This window comes from Eleginops maclovinus, chromosome 8 (genome assembly GCF_036324505.1).
Source record: "Eleginops maclovinus isolate JMC-PN-2008 ecotype Puerto Natales chromosome 8, JC_Emac_rtc_rv5, whole genome shotgun sequence".
NCBI classification, from domain to species: domain Eukaryota; kingdom Metazoa; phylum Chordata; class Actinopteri; order Perciformes; family Eleginopidae; genus Eleginops; species Eleginops maclovinus.
Genome location: NC_086356.1, coordinates 5,449,022 through 5,469,724, shown reverse-complemented (window position 1 = coordinate 5,469,724; position 20,703 = coordinate 5,449,022). Strand labels below are relative to the sequence as shown.

The window sequence follows — 20,703 nt, the reverse complement described above, 5'->3', positions numbered from 1 at the left end:
TAAAATGGCATTTTGAAGACTGCAGACTCCCGCCAAGGTCTACATGTAGATCTGATTTTCCAATAGCAGCACAATGCCTTATCTTGTGATGTTATTCGATATGAAACTAAGGTGGAGAATAACCATGAATTAGTTACTAGCTACCATCTTATACATTTCATTGAATAGGTTTTTTGGACCGAAAACACCCCCCAAGGCTCGCTGATCCCTGAGGTAAATAACAGTCTACATTTATACTCAAACATTAGGATTCATACATATTCTGATGTTACACCAGGGGCCTCAAAACTACGGCCAACTGAATCGGCCCTCAGCAAATTCTATAAGTATCATGGAATATGACCAACATGCAACTAGTGCTCGTCTTATATTGTACTTCTTAAATATATCTATGTAAACAGGAATAACACAGTACTCGTGTTAATAAGTCATTTAAAGATGAAAACATTTTCTGACAAATCTTAGTTGATGAGGAAAAAGCAACAGAAACTTATTTCCATAAGAAGCTTGAAATATCCCCTTCCTCTTTCCCCTTATTATCAGCAATCTGAGGGTTCTGTTTTAAGGAATGAGCTGCAAACAGAACAAATGAGACCCTATGGAGAGCTGGGATGTAGGCTGATTTCTGTCTTAAAGCATATTCAAGTTTTAACCATATCTTACCTGCATTTGATTGATTTTGCCAACTTGTAACTTAACCTATTAGTCAGTATACCTCACCTCTAGTGTGTGGCCCAGCCCTTCTGTATGTGGCCCTCAGTGAAAACATGCAAGGAATCATTAAACTACGTCCTCCCTCTGAAACAGCACATCTAAAGCTCACTACACATCACTCAAATCTTAGATCTGGTTTGTTTTACACTGGGTTATATCAACTATTGTTTTGCACAGAGACAGTTACTTCCCCAAGTCTCTGTCAGTTGCATGGCAACCTTACAGCGATGACAGGACTTTAGAAAATTGGACTATTTCTGGACATTTTCTAACTCTTCGCCAAACCTAATAAGCCAGTAGGCTCCTTTCATTCCCCTCATCCTGTAAGGCTTTGTAACAGACTTAATCTAATTCAATTACTTTTCCAGGGATGTAAGACTAAGCTATATATTAATTGTCTGAACACTCAAAGTATGGAGATACATTCAGCATGTTTTTAAGCTTCAGACAAAAACAGGGCTGTTTTAATCTCAGAATGAAAGGGCTAAACAGGTACAAATTTCCAATATAGAACAAGAACATTGGTAAGTAAGGGGGCTTTTGTGCAGCAATCTTCATCTAATTCTGTAATATCTTGTAAATCATCTTGCAGCACCTCTAGAGGGGGGCGGGGGGGGGGGGGTCCTGAGCCTTAGGGTTGGAACCTATGATCTAGCACAGCACCCTGCGCATGAAATGAAAATGAGTGATGCCCTGCCTGGAGCTAAACATCAGAGCTTTGACTGGAATCTATGGGTTCTGCTAGATGTAATATAAGGGGGTCTGCTCCACTGATCGTGAGGCACACACAGACACACTTTTTTTTTATGGATCCACAGAATGTAGGGGGCTTGTTTGAGTCTAAAAAGTTCATTTATAGTCACCAGAATGAGATCTTGTGAGGAGGCTCTGGACTGTCTCCAGTGAGCCAACTTAACTAACGTGATCAGGTGCCTTTGTGAGTCGACTTGTTTTCCACTGCTGCCTTTTTCGTGGTTATTTCTCGAGCTAATACGTGGCTGTCGCCGACATCACTCATGTTACATTCTGCGACTCAGCAGCAGGAAGTCCAGGCTGATGGGATAAATGCTTTTGTCTTCTACGAATAACGCAATTGTTGCAATTGACTGTGACCTTATTCCGTCACCATTAGACAACTTAATAGGCAGAGCACATTAATGTGAGAGTTTAAAACCCAGTGTGGGGGGAACGGGGAGATGTGGCAGATCTACAAAGAGAGGAGACCAAAGGGAAGGAAATGTAAGTCTTTCATGTTCAAATGTATGCGTCACGCGTGGTATGTGAACAGGGACTTACTATGTGTGTGTGTGTGTGTGTGTGGGGGGGGGGGGGGGGGGGGGGGGGGGGGGGGTTGTTGCCTTACGTTTGTTCGCTCTCAGGTTGATCCGGCAGCGCTCGGCTCCTACAGCATTGTTCACTTCACAAAGGTAGAATCCTGCGGAGCTGTGCGAGTGGTTCCTGATTCTCAGCTCCCCTGTCACGCTGTCTGAGAAAAACACACAAACGCCCACCAACACGGATTAAGCAACATAGCTACTGTACATGTGCTGTACATACAAGGGAATCTAACGCAGATACATGAGGGTTGCTAGGAGAAATGGCAGAGTACTGAAGCTGGCTGCTTCTACACATACAGTGTGAAGATGTTTGAAGAGGAGGAGAGCTGTTAAAGGGGCCTATGATGCTCATCTTCAGGAGTCTCCATGCTTTAATGTTCAAACAGCTCTTTCTTTTCTCATACTGCCTGTGCTGGATGTTACAGAGTGATGTCACAATGTTACAGAAGTAAACAAAGGAGTGGAAGAGAACCTCTGGAGGGAACTTTGGGATTTGAGCCTTTGCCATTACATGCACAGAACCTATAAAACACAACACAGGAAATGTATAACCCCAAAAGCATATTAGGGCTCCTTTAACTATTTAACCATTCAATGCAATTTACACTCAAAAATGTCGACTATATTTGATGTACATTTATATCATTAAGCGTGAGGGGGAGAAAATGCTAAAAAATCGGAATAAAAAAGGAGTTCTGACGTTCGTAAAATAGTTATTTTCCCTTAGTAATAAACAACTTTCCCCTGTCCTAATGCCAACACCCCACCCCCACCCCCCCCCACACACACACACACACGCTCTTTGATGTGCAGTAGCGTCATGACATCAGCAGAGGTCACACTTACCCTGTGTGGTTGCAGCGGGGAAGGGGCCAGCGTTTTCTCTCCCCCACCTGTACTGTAAGGGAGTGGAGCCTTCTGCAGACTGGCAGTGCAGGGAGACAACTTCACCGATAAGCTCTCCTCCCTCCACCCAGCACTTAGGCACTGACGGCCTTGCTAGAAATCATACAACAAATGGATCATTTCAGACAGCCATTCGTATCCCTTTTTCCTAGAAAAAAAGTGTCCAGCTTTTTAGCCTTAAAATGAAATTAGAAGAACCATTTGGAATTGGGCTTTAAAACCAGACACATTTTATCTCTCAAAAATTCTATCAGACTGTTTTTATGACACATAAATAAAGTATATATTTGAAAATCAATATAAGATGTAAGCTTGATGAGTTAGAGATGACAAGGCAGGAACATGAAGTACAGTCCTGCTTTGGGAGATGAAATTGGGGGTGATTAGTGAGAGAATGATTGCGATACTGGTGGAGAAAAGAGCATTAAACGTTTCAGACATTGAGAGAGTTGTCCCCTACTTACATTACATAATAAGGAGTCCTAGCCATCTACTATCAATAACTGCATTCTTTGAACCACTTACCCTGCTCAGGATCATACAAAAAACCCTGATCTATAAAATGATTTGCTTGCTCTCAGGATTGTTTGTGTTGCTGTGAGGATGAAAACAGCTTCAGGCTGTCTATTGACACGGGAGCCTTTGAAGCCGATATATATTTAACCATCTGCTAGTTTTTAACAGGCGAGAGGTGATGTGATTTAGATACAGCTTAGATACCGAGCAAGAGTGTCGATAGAAAGACTTTGGGTCACACACCACAAGGTCAGTTAAAGTTCAACAATGGACTATGCCAAATAGCACGTCCAAATATTTCTTTTTTGTTTGAAATGCTCTATCTCTAAGAAGTCTAACAGGTCGGCATTTGAATGTTTCTTATAAACTCAGGCTGTGCAGCAAGACTTTTAACAAATACCAGAATGCTAGAGACCACATCACCCCTGTTTTAATCTCTCTTCACTCGCTACCTGTCTGTTTGAGAATTGATTTTAAGAATTTACTGATTACTTTAAAAGCTCTTAACACTTTGGCCCCTGATGTCCTCACTTGCTTGTTGTGCCCTTATGAGCCACTCCCTCAGACCCTCGGGTTGGGCTCTGAAGGCTGATCCCAACACCAGGCTAAAATCAAAGAGAGACTCCCTGCCCGAGAATCTGAGGCTGGCAGAATCAGTAACATCTTCAAACTCACCTTCTTATTAAAGCTTTTATCTAATGATGACGCCACTCTGTTTTATTCCACATCCATGTTCTACTTTTTTGTATTGTATTTGTTTGTATAACTGCTGCTATTGTAGCAGCAATTATATTGTACTGGGTTGGTTTGGCTGCCTGAATGGCTTTTTTTAATCCATGTCAAGCACTTTGTGACTTAGCTTTACAAGTGCTGTGTAAATACAGTTGTTATTATTATTGAATGACATGCAAGAGAGAGAAGGAACCCTTAACCATCCCACAGAGGGGAAATGTACTTTCTGCATTTGACCCACCCTAGTGTTAGGAGCAGTGGGCTGCCGTATGTACGGTGCCCGAGGAGCAGTGTAGGGAACGGTGCCTTCCTCGGGGACACCTCGTTACACTTGGTCTTTCAGGGACTTGAACCGATGACCTTCCAGTTCCCAAGCCAAGTCCCTACAAACTTCACCACTAACTGCTTTAGGATTTGTTTAAGCTTTAAGGCAATCAAATGAGCCTTACAATCTCCTCCTATGGAAAAATAAATAAGATCTGATGGGGAATGACTCATTTCTGCCAGAGAATGATGTTTTTTAGCCACATTGTAAACATTTTTCCTTTCCCTCAGATTTAGGCTCTGGTTTTGGAAAGAATCCTGTAATTATAGCCACTAGTTAAAGTCTAAGCTGATATTAGAATAACCTTTTGAAGAATAAAGAAAGGGAGTTCAGGGCTGAGCAGTTTGGTAGTGAATTGTGAAGTTTTTGTGAAATAAAAAAGCTTTCAAGGGTTTATGTTTAAAGCATCTTTTAAAGTGGTACTGGGAAATCGATCAAAAAATACTCCTTTTGTTCAAGTTCATTCGGAGGGAAACTGTCCTATGCTTCTGGTTTGGGACACAATCATGATACATCTTTTTTTAGGGTTATTTATTACAGATCTCAGTCATAACAAATATATCTGTTTAGAAATGATCTCCTGCTCAACCCCAGTTAATGCTCAGGCTCTTCAAACAAGATGAGCTGCAAGAGAATCTAGTCAATGACTCGACCCCGCTGGCAATTTTGAAGATGAACACACTTAAAAACTACTCTAAATAAAGTCCATTTCAAATTGCTTTCGCCTTTTTTATACTCTCGTCATCAGCTCAATCTGTATCCATCGGTTTCAGGAAAACAGCCCTATCCAGAGTGATTAGTTAAGATGATTGATTTAATCACAATGGTCGAAAACTGTGCACATTTTGACCATAAACGAGGGAATGGTGTCAAAATCAAGTTATACTTTTGTGCGAAAAGCCAATGTTGTTTTTAGCATTTTCTTAATAATAGTCACCAGAGAAAAAAATGCCTGAATTTAGGGAGCAGCTTGTCATTAAATAAAGATTTTTTCCCCCTTTTATAGAACAAAGCCTTACTTGAAAAAGCCTTTAATCTCAACAGACACAGAAAGAGCAATTTAATTAGTTCTCCTTGACATTCCCGTGACCTTGAACAAAACTGACCCCCCACAAACCACTAATGGACACACATCAGAGCGGTAATGCAGTAGAAGTCTTAAAAGATGAAAGTGGGCCTGATCGCCGCTACCTGGAGATCATGTTTGTAGTGAATGGCAACTTTAATTCATACTGGCATGTGACAGGGAGATGTAACCTTCATGGAAACAGGCAACCCCAAAATGCCTGTGGCTTCCTCCTCCTTAAAACCCAATACATTCATGGCTGTCAGAAGGTCATAAATAATGTAGGCAGGTAGCGTGTGCCAAGCCCAATGCCCCGTCTTACCCATGACCACCAGGGACACCTTACGGGCGTCCACTCCAGGCGACTTCTTCACCTTACACTGGTAGGTGGCGCTGTGAGCGGTGGACAGCAGGGCGATGGACATGGACGCGTCCCCCATCGAGGGGTCTGGAGCAGCAAAGCTCAACCCTTTCCCAAGAGTGTTGTCCCCATGGATGTACGTAGTGCCGCTGGTGAAGGACATGAGCTGGTGGAAAACAAAAAGAGAGATTGCACAACATTATTAAACTTGCTGAACATGTTGTGTCAGAACCCTCCCCCTGTGTGTAGTGGAGTGACATTGATCAGCGGGACAGCAACACAGCCCCCCAAAATGAATGCTAATGTTGCTGTACCTCTAATTGAAGGGATAATATTATTCCCTGTCTGACGGATGATAAATGAGCAATTGTTTCCCAACGCATTAGCATATAACTTCATAACTTTATGTGACAATATTTACAGCTGTGGATGTTCCTCTGCTTCGTAGTGGCCAAAGTTCCACAAAGAAAGGAAGAGATGAGGGGGAAAAACATGCTCTCAAGTCTCTGACAGAAATGACTCATTTAATTAAAAAGGCAAAAGGATAAATGACTAATGTGTGTGAAATTGAAAAGGTGCTAGGAGGTCAGCCACACACCAGCCTCCTGAACTTCATTTTAATTAAGTCCTGTAACAAACAACATTATGGAGAATAGATTTCTTTGAAGTCAAAGGAAGTGTGAAATCTAAATAGATTAGATGCTTTAAAGATGTCATTTCTGGTATGCCATAGGTCACGAGAGTTCCCATTGCATAGCTCGACTCAGCTCACTTTTTTTGTCCTTTTCTTTAATTGCTGATATGCTGATAGGTTGAGCAACAGCACATGAAATTGCCTTGAATAAGCAACATAAGAAACATCCGCACTGAACCAATTATACGCCTCTTTGTAGGTACAGGAAGGCATAATGTACGCTGCAATATATACAAATATATACAGCCCCGGAAATCACTGCAATCTCTTCTTGAATCTTTTTCTCTAGATGTATAGCAACCATTACAGTGTGTGTTGAACTCCAACAGAGGGAAACATTGCCAGTAGTTTATAAATACAATAGAACAAAAACTAAAAAATCATTTGACTCAAAAGACGTACCTATAACAAATAAAACAAGAGAAACTGATAATGCTGAAGTGGTCTCTTAACTCTTTCCGCGACTGTATATATGCCAAGAGAATCTCAATTGTTTTTGACCATGATTTTTCTACAGAGTGTCCAGTGCTTCTAGAATCAGCTCAAAGTGCTACCAAATAAAAAAGGACCAAAGAAAAGGCGATAGGGGTTGAGCTGAGCCATGTTGTAACCAGGGTTGGGAAGGTTACTTCATTTTATATATAACAATTACAAGTTAGATGTTAAAAAACACAATCTAATCTAAGTGTCACAATATAAAAGAAATGTCACCTGATTACTTCCTGCTATTTTCGATTCCCTCAATATCAAATGCAATGCAAATAAAGACCAGAGAAAAGAAACAGATCAAACTTAGAATGTAGCCTTAATGAAAACCAAAAAAGAAAAATCGGGCCGTGTCAAATATTCATGTATATGTTCAGTATCCAAACTAGTTTTAGAAAATGGGAAGAACTCTTTAAATTTGAATTTGGCAGTCATTTATTAGTACAGTTTCAATTTAGAAGAAAAACATATTCACAAGATGTTTTTACTTCAGTAACAGTGTGACCTTAGCAAAAGAAGAAACCCAGATCTTTAGCATTTACAAGGTTTCTTCCAGACCTACAGAAGAGTAGAGTTTACTAAAAGGGTTTCAGTTTATTACATGAACTGAAAGCAAACTGCACTTGTGTTTAAGTTAATCAGGAGTTCACTTACAACACAGAATACATGTTTACAAAAAGAAGAATGAAAGCAGCCTAAATGGAAAGGGAAAATGAAATTTCAGGCAGTAAGTATTATTATATAATAATAATTGACCTTTATTTATACATTTGAATCCTGCAAGTAATCCCTGATTTGTTTAAATGTAACAGTAATCTGATTACATCTTTTCTGAATGTAATTTTAAGGCGGTACATATACATATGCAATTAAGTAACAGTTGTCTCCCTTCTGCCTCTTACCATGTGATCTTTCTGCGTGGTGTCTGGACTGACGACGGACCATTCGATGTCAAGCTCTCCAGTGTCCGAGGGGCTCGGTGTGTAACTGCAGCCCAAAGTCACGCTCTCTCCCTGGGCCTTCTGAATGGTCTGCGGGCCCGTGGACGCCACTAACATCCCCCCTGCACACTTCAGTTCTTAACAAAATGTTAGACAAGTCTTGAAATGAATCAAAGAGACGCAAGACAGTTAACATACACAGTTTTACGGATACTTTTAGATTTGAATATCGATTGGAATTTGTTTCGCAGAGAAGATCTGACTTGAGAAGTTATAAGAATAGAACAAATGACATATTAAATATTCCTAAAGCAGCACTTTAGTGAAACTTATTGGATTTAAAGTACTAGAACCATAGGTTAGTCTCGTCATTTGATGTCTTCACATTATAACAGTATAGTGGTATGTGCACACATATTGAGAAAGTTGGTAATGATGTTTTCAATGGGATTGTGGCATGGAGGAAATGAACTCAATATTCAATGTGTTCAGGGATTCTATACTCTGAACGTATCGCATATAAGCAACCTTTTCAACAATTATGTTTTCAAAATAAAATGTGCGTTTGAGCCCAGTCTATTCAAAGCCCGACCCTGGAGAAAAACCAACAACATGTGACTTCAAATCCCTGGAACATTAGACAGTCATCTTGAGGCGTAATCTCAAAGCCTGATTGGATAGTCAGTGAGCGCCATGGTAACACAAGGTGAAGCTTACACCACTGAGGACCTTGTCAGAGTTTAACAGAGCCATGAAGGTCTCAAAGACCATTTCAAGAAAGGGGCTCCATTCAATGCCATGGAATACAAAGTAATATACAATAGAGGACAGACATCATTGCATCTGTGTGTGTGTGTGTGTGTGTGTGTGTGTGTGTGTGTGTGTGTGTGTGTGTGTGTGTTTGTATTCTTACCTGTGCTCAAGAGACTTGCGGTGAATAACAAGTAGACGGACGACCAGGGCGGGAAAGAATCTGATCTTAAAGCAGTGTTGGTTTTTCTAATCATAGTGGTGCTGTAAGAGATAAAATCATGAAGATGATCAAAACCATACTTTAGTTTTCACATCTAACCTACGATACTAATCTTAAGAGAAGATGATTAGAAGACTAAGCTGTTGTTACTGTAGATATTACCTGAATGCAGAACCAAATGTCTGACGATGGAATACAAAGGATGAATCAGCAGCAGCAGTTCCACAGAGAGCTCCTTCTTTACTTCCCCCCTCATTACCATAACACCTCCTGATTGGACGGTGGCTCCACCTGTTTTACCTGTTTACAAGTTTCAGCTGTTGATATTTCCTCTTAAACCCTTCGACGATCCCAACTATTTGCGCTTTCTAATCCCCACAACTGCCACAGCTAGTAAATCATGTTAAATGAGACTTTAATCAAGGAAGATGAAACCAATGGGAATGAGCATGAGGAAACCAGTGCCCGGGCAAAGCAGGTGAAGAACGATAGAGAGCAATTCATTGTGAAAGTGGAGGAGGGAGCATGCAATTAAAAAGGGTTTCTGAAGATGCATACTCAGGGAGGTCATTTGATGAGAACTGCTACTGAAAGCAAGGCTGCTCTCTCTATGATATTTGACTGCAAATATTACATCAACCTTTAGCTTCATTTATTTGGATAAAAACAAGCACAGTGGCTGTACGCTTCTTATTTGTTCCACACACAATACACCACTTTGGAACCTTTCATTTGTGATTTCCCGATAATAATGAAGACAAAGAGAGCACATGAGGTCTCAGGTGACAAGAAACTGGTTGTGCGGCCACAGCCACAAGAACAGCAAGGGTTCTGCACAAAAGCAGGAGGTATGAAAAAAAAGGCAAGGGCTTATCTCTGTGCCGAGACCTACAGGGAAACAACCTTTTAAGATGAGAAACAGGGTGTCCTTCATGACATACAAGGCAGAACATGGATTATTTGTAAACGATAAGAGACTTTATCTCCTGTGTGATAAAGATATATAAAAAAAATGCCAGGTGATTTTTTTCTTGTATTTCACAAGCTTTGGGTATTTCTTACATCCGGTTTTCAGAAACATTTACATATAAATCCAGCTCATTTTCTCGCTGACACGCATTGTACATTGTGATGCATTGTACTTTACTGGAGGAAATGATATGCTTTGAGAGAATTGGAACCGGTACTCATCATTTAATGTGAAAAAATAAGCATTTGAACCTTTTCAGGGAATCATTGTATACTGTTCGCTATTCAACTGTATCGTCAATGCACAACCAACCAGTACAACAAAACACAGGTTATGCAACCATGTAAGGTTTTTTTACAAAAAACAAACGCTACATACGTTGTAGGGTATGCCCTCTGTTACGTTGTAGGGTATGCCCTCTGTTACACTGTAGGGTATGTCTGTTATGGTCCATTTCTTTTGGCAGTTATATATTTTGTGAGGATGCAGCAGTCAAAACTACATGGATCCTTAGAAATGGGAGGACACGAAATGCAAGTGGACACCCAAAAACCTTAAGAGGACTCCACAAATATAAATCTTTTCACAATAGCCCTAAGGTAACTGTGACAACAAGTGATTTAGGGCTGAAGCGTGATGAACAGCAATGGCAGGTCCATAATGCTTATTTTCAGGTTTTAGGTTTCAGGAGGCTGGTCTGCTCCGATTGGTTAGCTGGCTGGCTCTGTTGTGATTGGTCAACCGCCTAGATGTATTCCAGCGGGGAAACAAGGTCTCTCAGTGGTGTCTCATGGCCAGTTCAATCTGAGAAAACAACCCTTAAAAAGGTGCTTCCTGAGGCTCTTATTTGATATTACCTAGCTCCTCACTTGAACCAGAAGTCAGTCTGTTGCACCATCTCAAGACAGTCTCAAAGGTCTTATTTCTGCTTTCAAAAACGAGTAGCGAGCAGGGATCTCTGCAACGAGATAGCATAAGAGCATCCTTCACAGAAGTCTTTTACCAGCTGACATGCTTCTTATTACTCTTATTTAGTTCTTGAGCCTAATCCTAACTCTTTCCTTCTGAAGAGAAGACTAAGAGAAGACGGACTACTATACTTATTTGCCATCTAGGTACAATCTTCATCAGCCATTTTGTGCAGATCATTAATATTTCTATTTGTCTTCATTGTAAGGCCTGAATGTTGTTGGGGATAATATTACAGGACCAACAAAACTGAAAAATGACAGTCACTGTTTAGCGGTATTTCAGCAAGCTTAAAAAACAATACTCCTAAACATGTATAATGAATGACTAAAAGGAGACTTAGTCATTTGGGTCTGTGTAACCATTACGCAACACAAGATGTTGGCATTGCCTAAGTATTTTTACACAACATGCCAAGTTTGTCTTCCCTGGGATTAATGTTTCTGGAGCTACAAAATAACTTTAGAGGACAAAAATAAACAAAGACAGAAGAAAAACAGGCAATCCAAGTGAAGTCTAAAGGGACTTTCACTTCTTGGATTATTACATGAGTCCTAGCAAAGAAATATATCTGTTTTGTTCTTCAAAACCTTTGTTGGCTTGCGTTTTATGCAACTGTGTTATACTATTTTACCATCCATTTTAAGAACATAGCAGAGAAAGCGAACCAGTCAAGTGACACCCAAGGCGGTAGTTCTTGTTTCCAATGATAGGCCAAACAATGGCCAGTGAATCTGACTGATTTCTTGGAATAACAGTACCACACTGTTTAAAGCGGCCCTTTTAAGCTTTTTCGGATTTCCCTTGCCTAGTGGGTTAAAAAAGGTTTTGGGTCGCATGTAAATGGTCTTCAAAGGCTAAAATCCCAAAGTTCCGTCCAGAGGGAGTTTCTCTCCCACACACTCACGTAACATAATGACATCGATATGTAACACTGGTGCTCTATTAGCTAGTGCTTCAACATGTTTTACCTTGTGAGGAGGGTTGGGACATCCAGCCGGCCAGCTAACCAATGACAGCAGACTGGGCTCTGGTTTCAGACGGAGGGTGAAAACAGGTGCTGCAGCACAGGCGGTATGAGAATAATAAAGACCTTGTTGAACATTAAAGCATGGAGACATGTCCCAGTAGAGGCACAACATACAAATATGAAACCTGGAAATTAGCATAATAGGGCCCCTTTAGAACAACATGGATTAACACTTCTCACCATTAATATGTTCGGTGTCCATAGGCCTATTGTATTGCTCTTTTTCAAACATATTTATTTTCATTTAAAATCTAACACAGATGGCCAAAGCGGAAGGTGGAAAAGGCCACAAACAATATTAAACAGCTAGAAAAAGAAAGTTAGATTAATGAATAGATGAAGTAAGTTAACAGGTAAGTAAGTGGGTGATTTCGTACTGTAAAAACAGACCTGGCAACTCAAACACGCTGCAAGATTGTTTCTCACACTTCCTCTTTTTTTATGTATCTCTCCGTTTGGAGTCAAAACATGTTTGTTGATTCATTTTCGATTGGATTATGGATCCCATGTTTTGTTTTCAATATACTCTCAAAAGTTCAGTGTATTTTTTACTCTAGCACTGCTCTCTGGTGCCATACTGGCAACAGCTTGATATCATTTGCTACTGACTTTCTAATAATTACTCCAATCTGTGAATGGGTTACTAAAGGGAGATGATTGTTTTTTAAGTAAGTCCCAGTTGTTGTTGGGTTATCAATTTCTACAAATCCTAATTTTATACAGTGATAGAAATCTGATTGTTTTTCTCTTTTCAAAACAGTTGAATCTGGTAATTGGGAACATAAGGCTTGTGTCGTAGCTCAAGTTGTTAAAAAAGATCCAGATTGACGATTCAGAACATTTTAAAAACAACACACTCTGCTAAACACACATATTTCTTGTTAACACAATAAATGAATAACAATAAGTGACGGTACTTAAGTACATTTAGGCATATTTGTATTTACTTGACATGTTACGCTACTTCATACTTCAGATCCACTACAATTTGAAAGAAAATCGGGTACTTTACATCCATTAAATGTATTTGACGAGATTACTCGTTACTTTGCGAGTTCATATTGAAACAAAAATTACATTAAACTCATTTTGACAGATTTTTCTTATGGATTACGACACCTGGCAGTATAAAAAGTATTTGAAGCCACCTGAGCTGCCAAATTCAAATTGCGTATTACATTAGCGGATCAGTTAAAATCCAGCTTTATAATAAATATTATTCCTAAAAAGTCCATTCTGCGTAACGATCACTATTGGTATACATTCTCTAAGTTGATTTTGATGCATATACCTTTTTATTTTTACTTGAAAACATTTTGAATGCAGGACTTATACTTGTAACAGAGTATTTCTACTTTGTGGTGTTGTTACTTTTATTCAAGCAAGGCCTGGAAAGACCTGAGTACTTCTTTCACCACCGCTTTGATCAAAATAGCACTTACTGACTGCAGGGGGTGTGATCAAAACGCTAACCTTCTTATTGGTAGAAGCTTATTCATCCCCTGCGCCAGAGTTGCCAAAAATGCACAAGACCTCCCATCTGACAGAGCCTTCCCTGTTCAAATAACAAAAGCTTGTCTCTTATGACTGGAGTTTACACTGCCGACTCTCTAAAGTAGGTCAAAAGCTCTGTTGTTCACAGTTCCAAAGTGCACTTTTTATGAAAGCAGCCCATGCTTTGCAAGATAACCTAATTGATACAGAGAAGAAAAGGGAATACATGTTGGATTTCTGTTTCTGACTCAAGTTCACTAACACACGTTTAGGTTGGCACTCGAGCTCGACTATGACTGCAGAAATCTGGGACGTTATTATTGTTGGCGCCGGGCTATCTGGGCTGAGTGCGGCTCATTTGCTCAGAAAAAGGAATGCCAAGTTTAAAATATTGGTACTGGAAGGAAAAGGTTTGTCGAATTGAAAGCAAATTGGTGACCTGAAATGCGAGTCATTTGATACTGGATTCTTTCAGCTGTGAAATTGTTGAAAAGAGGTATACCTTTTACTAAATCATGCGTGGTATGCCATGCAGATCGAGTGGGAGGTCGCACGGTGTCCGCAGAAATACCGGCAGCTAATGGAGTCGATCGCTGGGACTTTGGAGGGCAGTGGGTAGGAAGGTAAGGATGAAAAACTACTGGAATAACAAAGACAGGAAACACACACATGTTAGCATGCTAGGTTAATTTAACTGTTTAAGAGTCCCTTCAAGGGTATTTTTTATTTGTAAAACTATGTCTTAAAGGGATTTCTGAATTGCTGAGAGAAATTACCTCATAATAGGACTTTGATTTATTAGCACTTGAGATGGTGCAGAGTTCCACTGAATATGAAACAAATGTAAACTCGTAGATTCTGGAGTGAGTTGATTGTAACAAATTAAAGTCATAATTCTTACTCTTTCTATCATAGAAATAAGTGCAAAGTAACTTCAAGGAAATCATTAACGTGAAACATCTTGACCTCAGTTATACAAGTGGGTCTAATCTATATGATAATTGCAACACATGTTCTTAATGACTTGGCCTAAGTGGTGCAGTAGATAGCATTATCGATGAAACCGAAGGATGGTCACTTGCTGAAGCAGCAGCAGTGTTTCCTATCTTAAGTTGCCCGTACTTGTCCATTTATCAGAACATATTTAATTAGGGTTACTTGTGAAAACAATTTTAAAGGCTGTAAATAATTTGAAATGAGTCATAGATATATTCAAGGAGAGTGACTTATACATTGTTAATACAATTAACAGTGAAACAAGTAGGATTTGTATTGTTCAAAGCTTGGAGGCTGGCTGTGTAGACTCAAGGCTTCTGATGCAGTGCAGTCTTATTATAATACAAACTCGTTCATACACAAAGACATAGTATGTTAGTTATTTGATTTCCGCTTGTGTTTGATTTACACAATAATAGGTACAGAATTGTTCCTGTCGGCTACAGGCAGAGGTGGATAAAGTACTCAGATCCTGTACTTTAAGTAAAAGTAAAATCACTACCGTCTGAAAATTCTCAAATAGAAGTACTCAGATCGTGTACTTATGGAAAAATAAAAATACTATGCTTTCAAAATACTTGTCTGAAAGTACAAAAGTATCAGCATCAAAATGTACTCAAAGTACGACAATGTAAAGTACTCCTTTTGCTCATTGGCCCTTTTCAGTAACTTAAAGTCTGCAAGTACTATGGGCTAAATGTACTCAAACTCATTGGATGGATGGATGGATGTCATACATAGTTGATGAGTGGTTAAAGTGTCTATGGATGGATGGATGGATGGATGGATGGATGGATGGATGGATGGATGGATGGATGGATGGATGGATGGATGGATGGATGGATGGATGGATGGATGGATGGATGGATGGATGGATGGATGGATGGATGGATGGATGGATGGATGGATGGATGGATGGATTACTTTATTGATCCCAATTTGGGATTTTTTTTCATTGCAGAAAATATAAATAAGTCAATATAAAGCAGGACATTATATGTACAATATGTGTGAAATGTGTGGAATATTAAATACAATAAATATAGAACGTACAAAAAAATATGAGCCTAAGATACGATGTGCTTTAGATGTAAAAAGTAACCAGCGATAAATAAAGTACAGCACTTAGTGAAATCCGACCACTGTCTACAGGTAATGGAGATCCACTCTATAAGCTATTAAGCACTACAGACTTTGTCAATCATGGAAAGTTTGCTAACACGGAAAACTTGCTTCTCTTTAACGGTTTTGTCGTACATCAGCCCCTGCACTGTCTATTTTCATTATCTCATGGCACATTGTCTCCTCCGGGTTCCAGCCTGCCAAACTACGGTAAAAACACTTTTAAAGCAACTACCAGTCCATCTCAAAACAGCTACATCTCTCATAAGTTTTCATACAACAATTCATCATACAGTAACTCATCTAAAGTCTTGTTTGAAAGAAGGATGTTTCTGAGAAGTTTTAGGCACGATTCAGACAGCCTCTGAACGTAACAAGCCCTCAAACATTTGTATCTAAGAGGCGTCTTGCTGGTTGGCTAAAACATGTAGTCAGCTCTTGGCAACCCAAAAAGAACAAGATGAAGTGCTTTGTTCAAGAGCACTTTGAAGATGTTTTAATGGAAGAGGAAAAAGCATCTCTCAGTTGCTTCATGTCATAATTTGGCAGGGTTTTTTTCCGCTGCGCAAGGACTCACTCGACTCAAGCAATGTTGTGTACTCACTACTCTGCGATCAGAATAGATGGATAGAAAGGAGCACACGTTAAATCCTTAATCATGGAAAACATACTTTCTCTTTCAGCACTCAAACACACATCCTGGAGCTCATAAGGGAGCTGGGCTTAGAGACTTATGCACAATTCAATATTGGCAAGAAGGTGCACCACATGGGAGGTCCAGGCTCCAAAGTTCGCACCTACAGTACCATTATCCCTGCTCTGTCCCTAATGGGGCTAATGGACATGACCCAGCTCCTGTGGAAGGTGAGGCAGCAGACTTTGCACTTGTTACTAGCAGAGCTGTCCTTTGAAAATGTAGAAATGTCTGATACGTATCAGAAAATATCATACATAGTTGATGAGTGGTTAAAGTGTCTATTATGTTTACATTATTACACGGCTCAATTGAATACTCAATTCTGTTTGGTCAGTTTGGACATTCCAAAAGTTGTACATTTTTGCTAACAGACCCCCGCTTAGGAGAACCGACCGACGCTAACGGGATCAACCGCTCAAAAGTGATCTGTTTCATTTTGAAAAGTCAGCGTTATGAAAACCAACATGGCTCAGTTCAAAATGAGGTTTCAAAACGAAACTCCTCATCTCTTCCCGATGTGTAGTCATATCAATCTGCAGAAACAAGTCAGGCAATTTAACATTAGCTATAGAACACAAACAATATTTTTCTCCATCAGAAAACACCGCAGGGAGAACAGGATCCAGACGATCTGAACATTATGCCTTACTTAAATAGCGAGCGTGTACACAAATCCATTAATCTCAAAAATAGAAGAGATGATTTATGCAGATTTAGCAATTAGCTATCTTCCATCTGAAGTCCCTAAACTGATAAACACATAACAATGAAGACTTAAAACTTGACTTAGTGTCCATTACAACAACAAGAACAAACAGATAAAAGTACAGATTTATAAAATGTAAATACCCACATTTAGTTGACATTCTTACCAGTAATGTCAACTAGATTCAAATTTCAGTCAATGTATTGTTGACTTGCAGCATTACTATTGATACAAAACTATCTTTTTGTTGGTTAAATTTATAGGAATAGAAGTATATACATCAGCAGGTATACCATATTACTTTGGAGGCTAATTGTTACAATACTTTATTTTTATAATCGGCTTTATAGACATTAGAAATGGACATTGTAGTGGTATTTAACATTTCAAAGTGCTGGGGGCTTTGTGATTGATAGGACAAATGTATATTCATAGCTCAACAAGTAGTATAACATATTCTGCCCAAGATAAGTGCTTCAAGTAGCAGTGGGAGGTAGAGAATGTGGGGCATGGAGCCCTGTCAGAATCATGTTTGGCAGCCTCTGACTACTCTTGTTTTATCAATGAGATCATTTTGCTTCACAGTGGTAAAGCATTGTGGGTGGGTGTGTTGTATTGACTGTACTTTTTGCTCAGATTGACAGATTGTGTGCCACAGTGTGTGTCCAGGAACCCTCAATGACTCCCGGTGCTGTTGAACTGGACAGTATGACTTTGCAATCGTACATTGAGAAACAAGCCTGGACTACAGGTTAGTCTTAAGACTTGTTTTGAAATAGAACTTACTCTATTTTGCTCCTTCGAAAAGGTTTCCAAGGTTGGTGAATCACGGTGAGAAACAAACACTTTCGATTTAGTGATCACAGTGGTTTACCTAACGATTCTAGTCTACAGCCACAACAGGAGGAGCTGATGTAGGACAACATCATTTAAAGGGGCCCTATTATCCTTTTTGGAATTTTCCCTTTCCTGTAGTGTGTTAAAGAAGATTTGTGTGCATTTAAGTGGTCTGCAAAGACTAAAATCCCAGAGTTGGATAAATTATAGTTTGTACACAACGCACGGGTTGGCTAAAGGTATACCACTTAACACCACATCATAGGAGCACTTAATTACTGCATGTGTGATTCATTCATTCCTTCCTGCCAGAACTAAAAGAGGAGATGGGAGTGTGCAGCAGGTCCGTCCTTGGCATGGAGCCTTCCCAGATGTCCTTCCTCTTCTTCCTCATGTATGCTGCAGCAGCTGGAGGGGTAATGCCTCTGCTGGAGAGCACTCCAGGTTGTGCACAAGAGCTAAAGATAAAGGTATGCAGCTTGTATCCTTCCCCACAGTGCATTTAGTTGACTCAAGGGCTATTGTGAAACACAAGTCATTTTCTAGACTATAGCACTTCAGCCTCTCTATACAGTCTGCACATCTCGTTCAAACACTGTCCCTCCATTTCCTTTTTTCTCCTAGACGCGCCATTGATTGGCAAAGTGTAAACACTTGGTGCTGTAGTCTTGTATTGGATTTCCTATTTTCTATGAGCTCCCTCAGCATGGAAGTTATGGTTCCATATTGGGTTTATTTTTTTAAGCTATTGCTTCTGAACTTTCTCTCTCAGACTGTGGAGTGTAAGAAAGGCTCCAGGCCATAGAAAGAAGAAAAAGAGAATGGCAACAATCTATAACTGCTTTTTAGAACTTCGTGCTACTTTTTTTTATCTTCAAGGAAAAATGAGCAGTCGTACTGCAAGCATGCATGGTAACGACACAGATGTGGTTTATACATTTTATTTGAAGGTGCCATTCATAACACCCAAGGTTAAAAACAGTAGAACCAGACAAAAGCACAAGCAGGTTAAACATACTGTTAAAGACCCTTTATGCTTTGGGGCAGTTATCCCTTTCCTGTAGGGTTTTATAGATTTGTGTGCATGTAAATCGTCTGCAAAGGCTAAAATCCCAGAGTTCCCTCCAGTGGGAATTTCCCCCCCCCCCCCCTCCCCCCCTCCCCCCTGCCCGAAACACCCCCATTGGACTCCTTAGTTTACTTCCAAAGCATAGTGACATCACTTATACTCACCCTTCTCTTAGCTAGCGCTCCAAAAACATTGTAAATAATCTAAGCCGGCCAGCTAACCAATCAGAGCAGACTGGCTCTGGTTTCAGACAGAGGGCGAAAGACGCGCAGCAGCACAGTGTGAGAAAAATAAAGACCTTTTTGAACTTTAAAGTAAGTAAACATCTCACAGTAGGGGCACAAAATACAAATATGAACCAGAATATAATAATATGGATCCTTTGAAGCAGCATCAGAAGTGATAAGTCTTATCAGTTATCAAATCAAGGCTAATGAAGATACACGTCCCTGACAAATCATCTTAGAAGCCAGTTCTTCGGCTAATGAAGAGTAACCTTTACAGTTTGTCAAGAAATAAATCTTGCTGATTGTAAATATAAATGTAGATCTCTAGTTTCTTGAATCCCACAACATTTTGAAATGCTTTGGACTGTCAGCACATGAGGTGAAGTTATAACTGGATTAGCTGGATAGCCCTCAAGACCCCATCACTGGTTTGTGGTTTTATTAATAAGTTGAAGAAATCATTTCTATTCAGGCTCTTTGCCCATTGGAGGTATTGATGGATTTTAATTGCAGTTTCTATGTCACCACAGGGAGGCACCCAGCAGCTTTCTCAGTGTCTGGCGGAACACGTTGGGTTAAAGAACGTCCGGCTGGGTTCTGCTGTGACAGCCATATGGCAGGTAGAGTACAGTAACAGCTCACTCAGGGATTGATGAGGCACGACGCAGAGATAACAGCTTCCTCACCGAGGAAACGGGCCATCTCCTGTGAAGGCACTGGCTGTTCTGCCTCAGTGTTCGCTTTATCGTCATCTGAGAAACCAAGGGGGCCATCCATCCTAAGGTCCAGGGCTGTACCTCAACTTTAAATAACACTCTTATTAGTTTAAGTCATTCATCAAGCAAAGATGCCAATAATTAACTGATTGCAGGCTTTTAATTGATTGTCTTTGGTACGTTAACGGGTTTATATCACAGTAAATCTAATATGTTTTAGCTTTGGTCATTTCTTAGGATGAAATATGTAAGATGTCATCCTCAGTTTTGGGGAATTGTGAGAAGAATATGTGATTAGAGCTCAAAAGATGTGAACTCTAACCCTAGAGAAACATTTAAACAGGACATAAATATAAATAAATAAAAGTGCAGTCAAAAAAAAAACAAAGCATTAAATTGTAGAGCTGTACAGACTTTCAAAGGGGTAGCGTTATATAGAAAAGTGCAAAGTATACAGAGTAATGTGCGGGGATCACAATATGTTTATGTGTTTTTGTGGTGGGAGACCACACACAAATCATTTTATATAATCTTTTGACATTTAAATACCAAGTTTGAGCACTTTTAACACTTTTAATCTCAGGGAGTGATCAAATAAAATCGTTATATTTCACAAGCTCTAACAAAAAGTCACCATGTTTTTGGAAAAGTGTTCCTCAATACCATTATTTGCAGATTAGTTTCTTGTATTAAATATAGTTAGTTTCATACACTATATGGACAAAAATATTGGGGCACTCTGGTATATGGGGGTGGTTTTTGTGGGGTTGGCCTCGGCCCCTTAGTTCCAGTGAAGGGGATTCTTAATGCTTCATCTTA

General features: G+C 39.8%; 2 protein-coding genes across 5 annotated transcripts in view; one reads left to right on the top strand and one right to left on the bottom strand.

The window, feature by feature from the left end:
- LOC134868284 (coxsackievirus and adenovirus receptor homolog) overlaps positions 1 to 20,703 on the bottom strand; it is a 114,160-nt gene that overhangs the window by 5,400 nt on the left and 88,057 nt on the right. For 2 of the 4 annotated variants that reach the window (XM_063889304.1, XM_063889305.1), the window contains exons 2-6: positions 8,992 to 9,092; positions 8,040 to 8,215; positions 5,919 to 6,123; positions 2,898 to 3,050; positions 2,078 to 2,200 (exon numbers count right to left, since the gene is read on the bottom strand). In XM_063889304.1, coding sequence (XP_063745374.1) covers positions 2,078 to 2,200; positions 2,898 to 3,050; positions 5,919 to 6,123; positions 8,040 to 8,215; positions 8,992 to 9,092 — 758 coding nt within the window. Of the gene's footprint in view, positions 1 to 2,077; positions 2,201 to 2,897; positions 3,051 to 5,918; positions 6,124 to 8,039; positions 8,216 to 8,991; positions 9,093 to 9,213; positions 9,233 to 11,961; positions 12,051 to 14,016; positions 14,153 to 20,703 lie in introns of those variants that run through there. The other 2 variants (XM_063889307.1, XM_063889308.1) reach the window with 2 other exon arrangements.
- si:ch211-127i16.2 (probable flavin-containing monoamine oxidase A) overlaps positions 13,627 to 20,703 on the top strand; it is a 35,515-nt gene continuing 28,438 nt past the window's right edge. The window contains exons 1-6 of the mRNA XM_063889300.1: positions 13,627 to 13,924; positions 14,050 to 14,137; positions 16,316 to 16,496; positions 17,672 to 17,786; positions 18,185 to 18,342; positions 19,699 to 19,788. Of these exons, the coding sequence (XP_063745370.1) occupies positions 13,807 to 13,924; positions 14,050 to 14,137; positions 16,316 to 16,496; positions 17,672 to 17,786; positions 18,185 to 18,342; positions 19,699 to 19,788 (750 nt within the window). The 5' untranslated portion in view covers positions 13,627 to 13,806. The remainder of the gene's footprint in view (positions 13,925 to 14,049; positions 14,138 to 16,315; positions 16,497 to 17,671; positions 17,787 to 18,184; positions 18,343 to 19,698; positions 19,789 to 20,703) is intronic.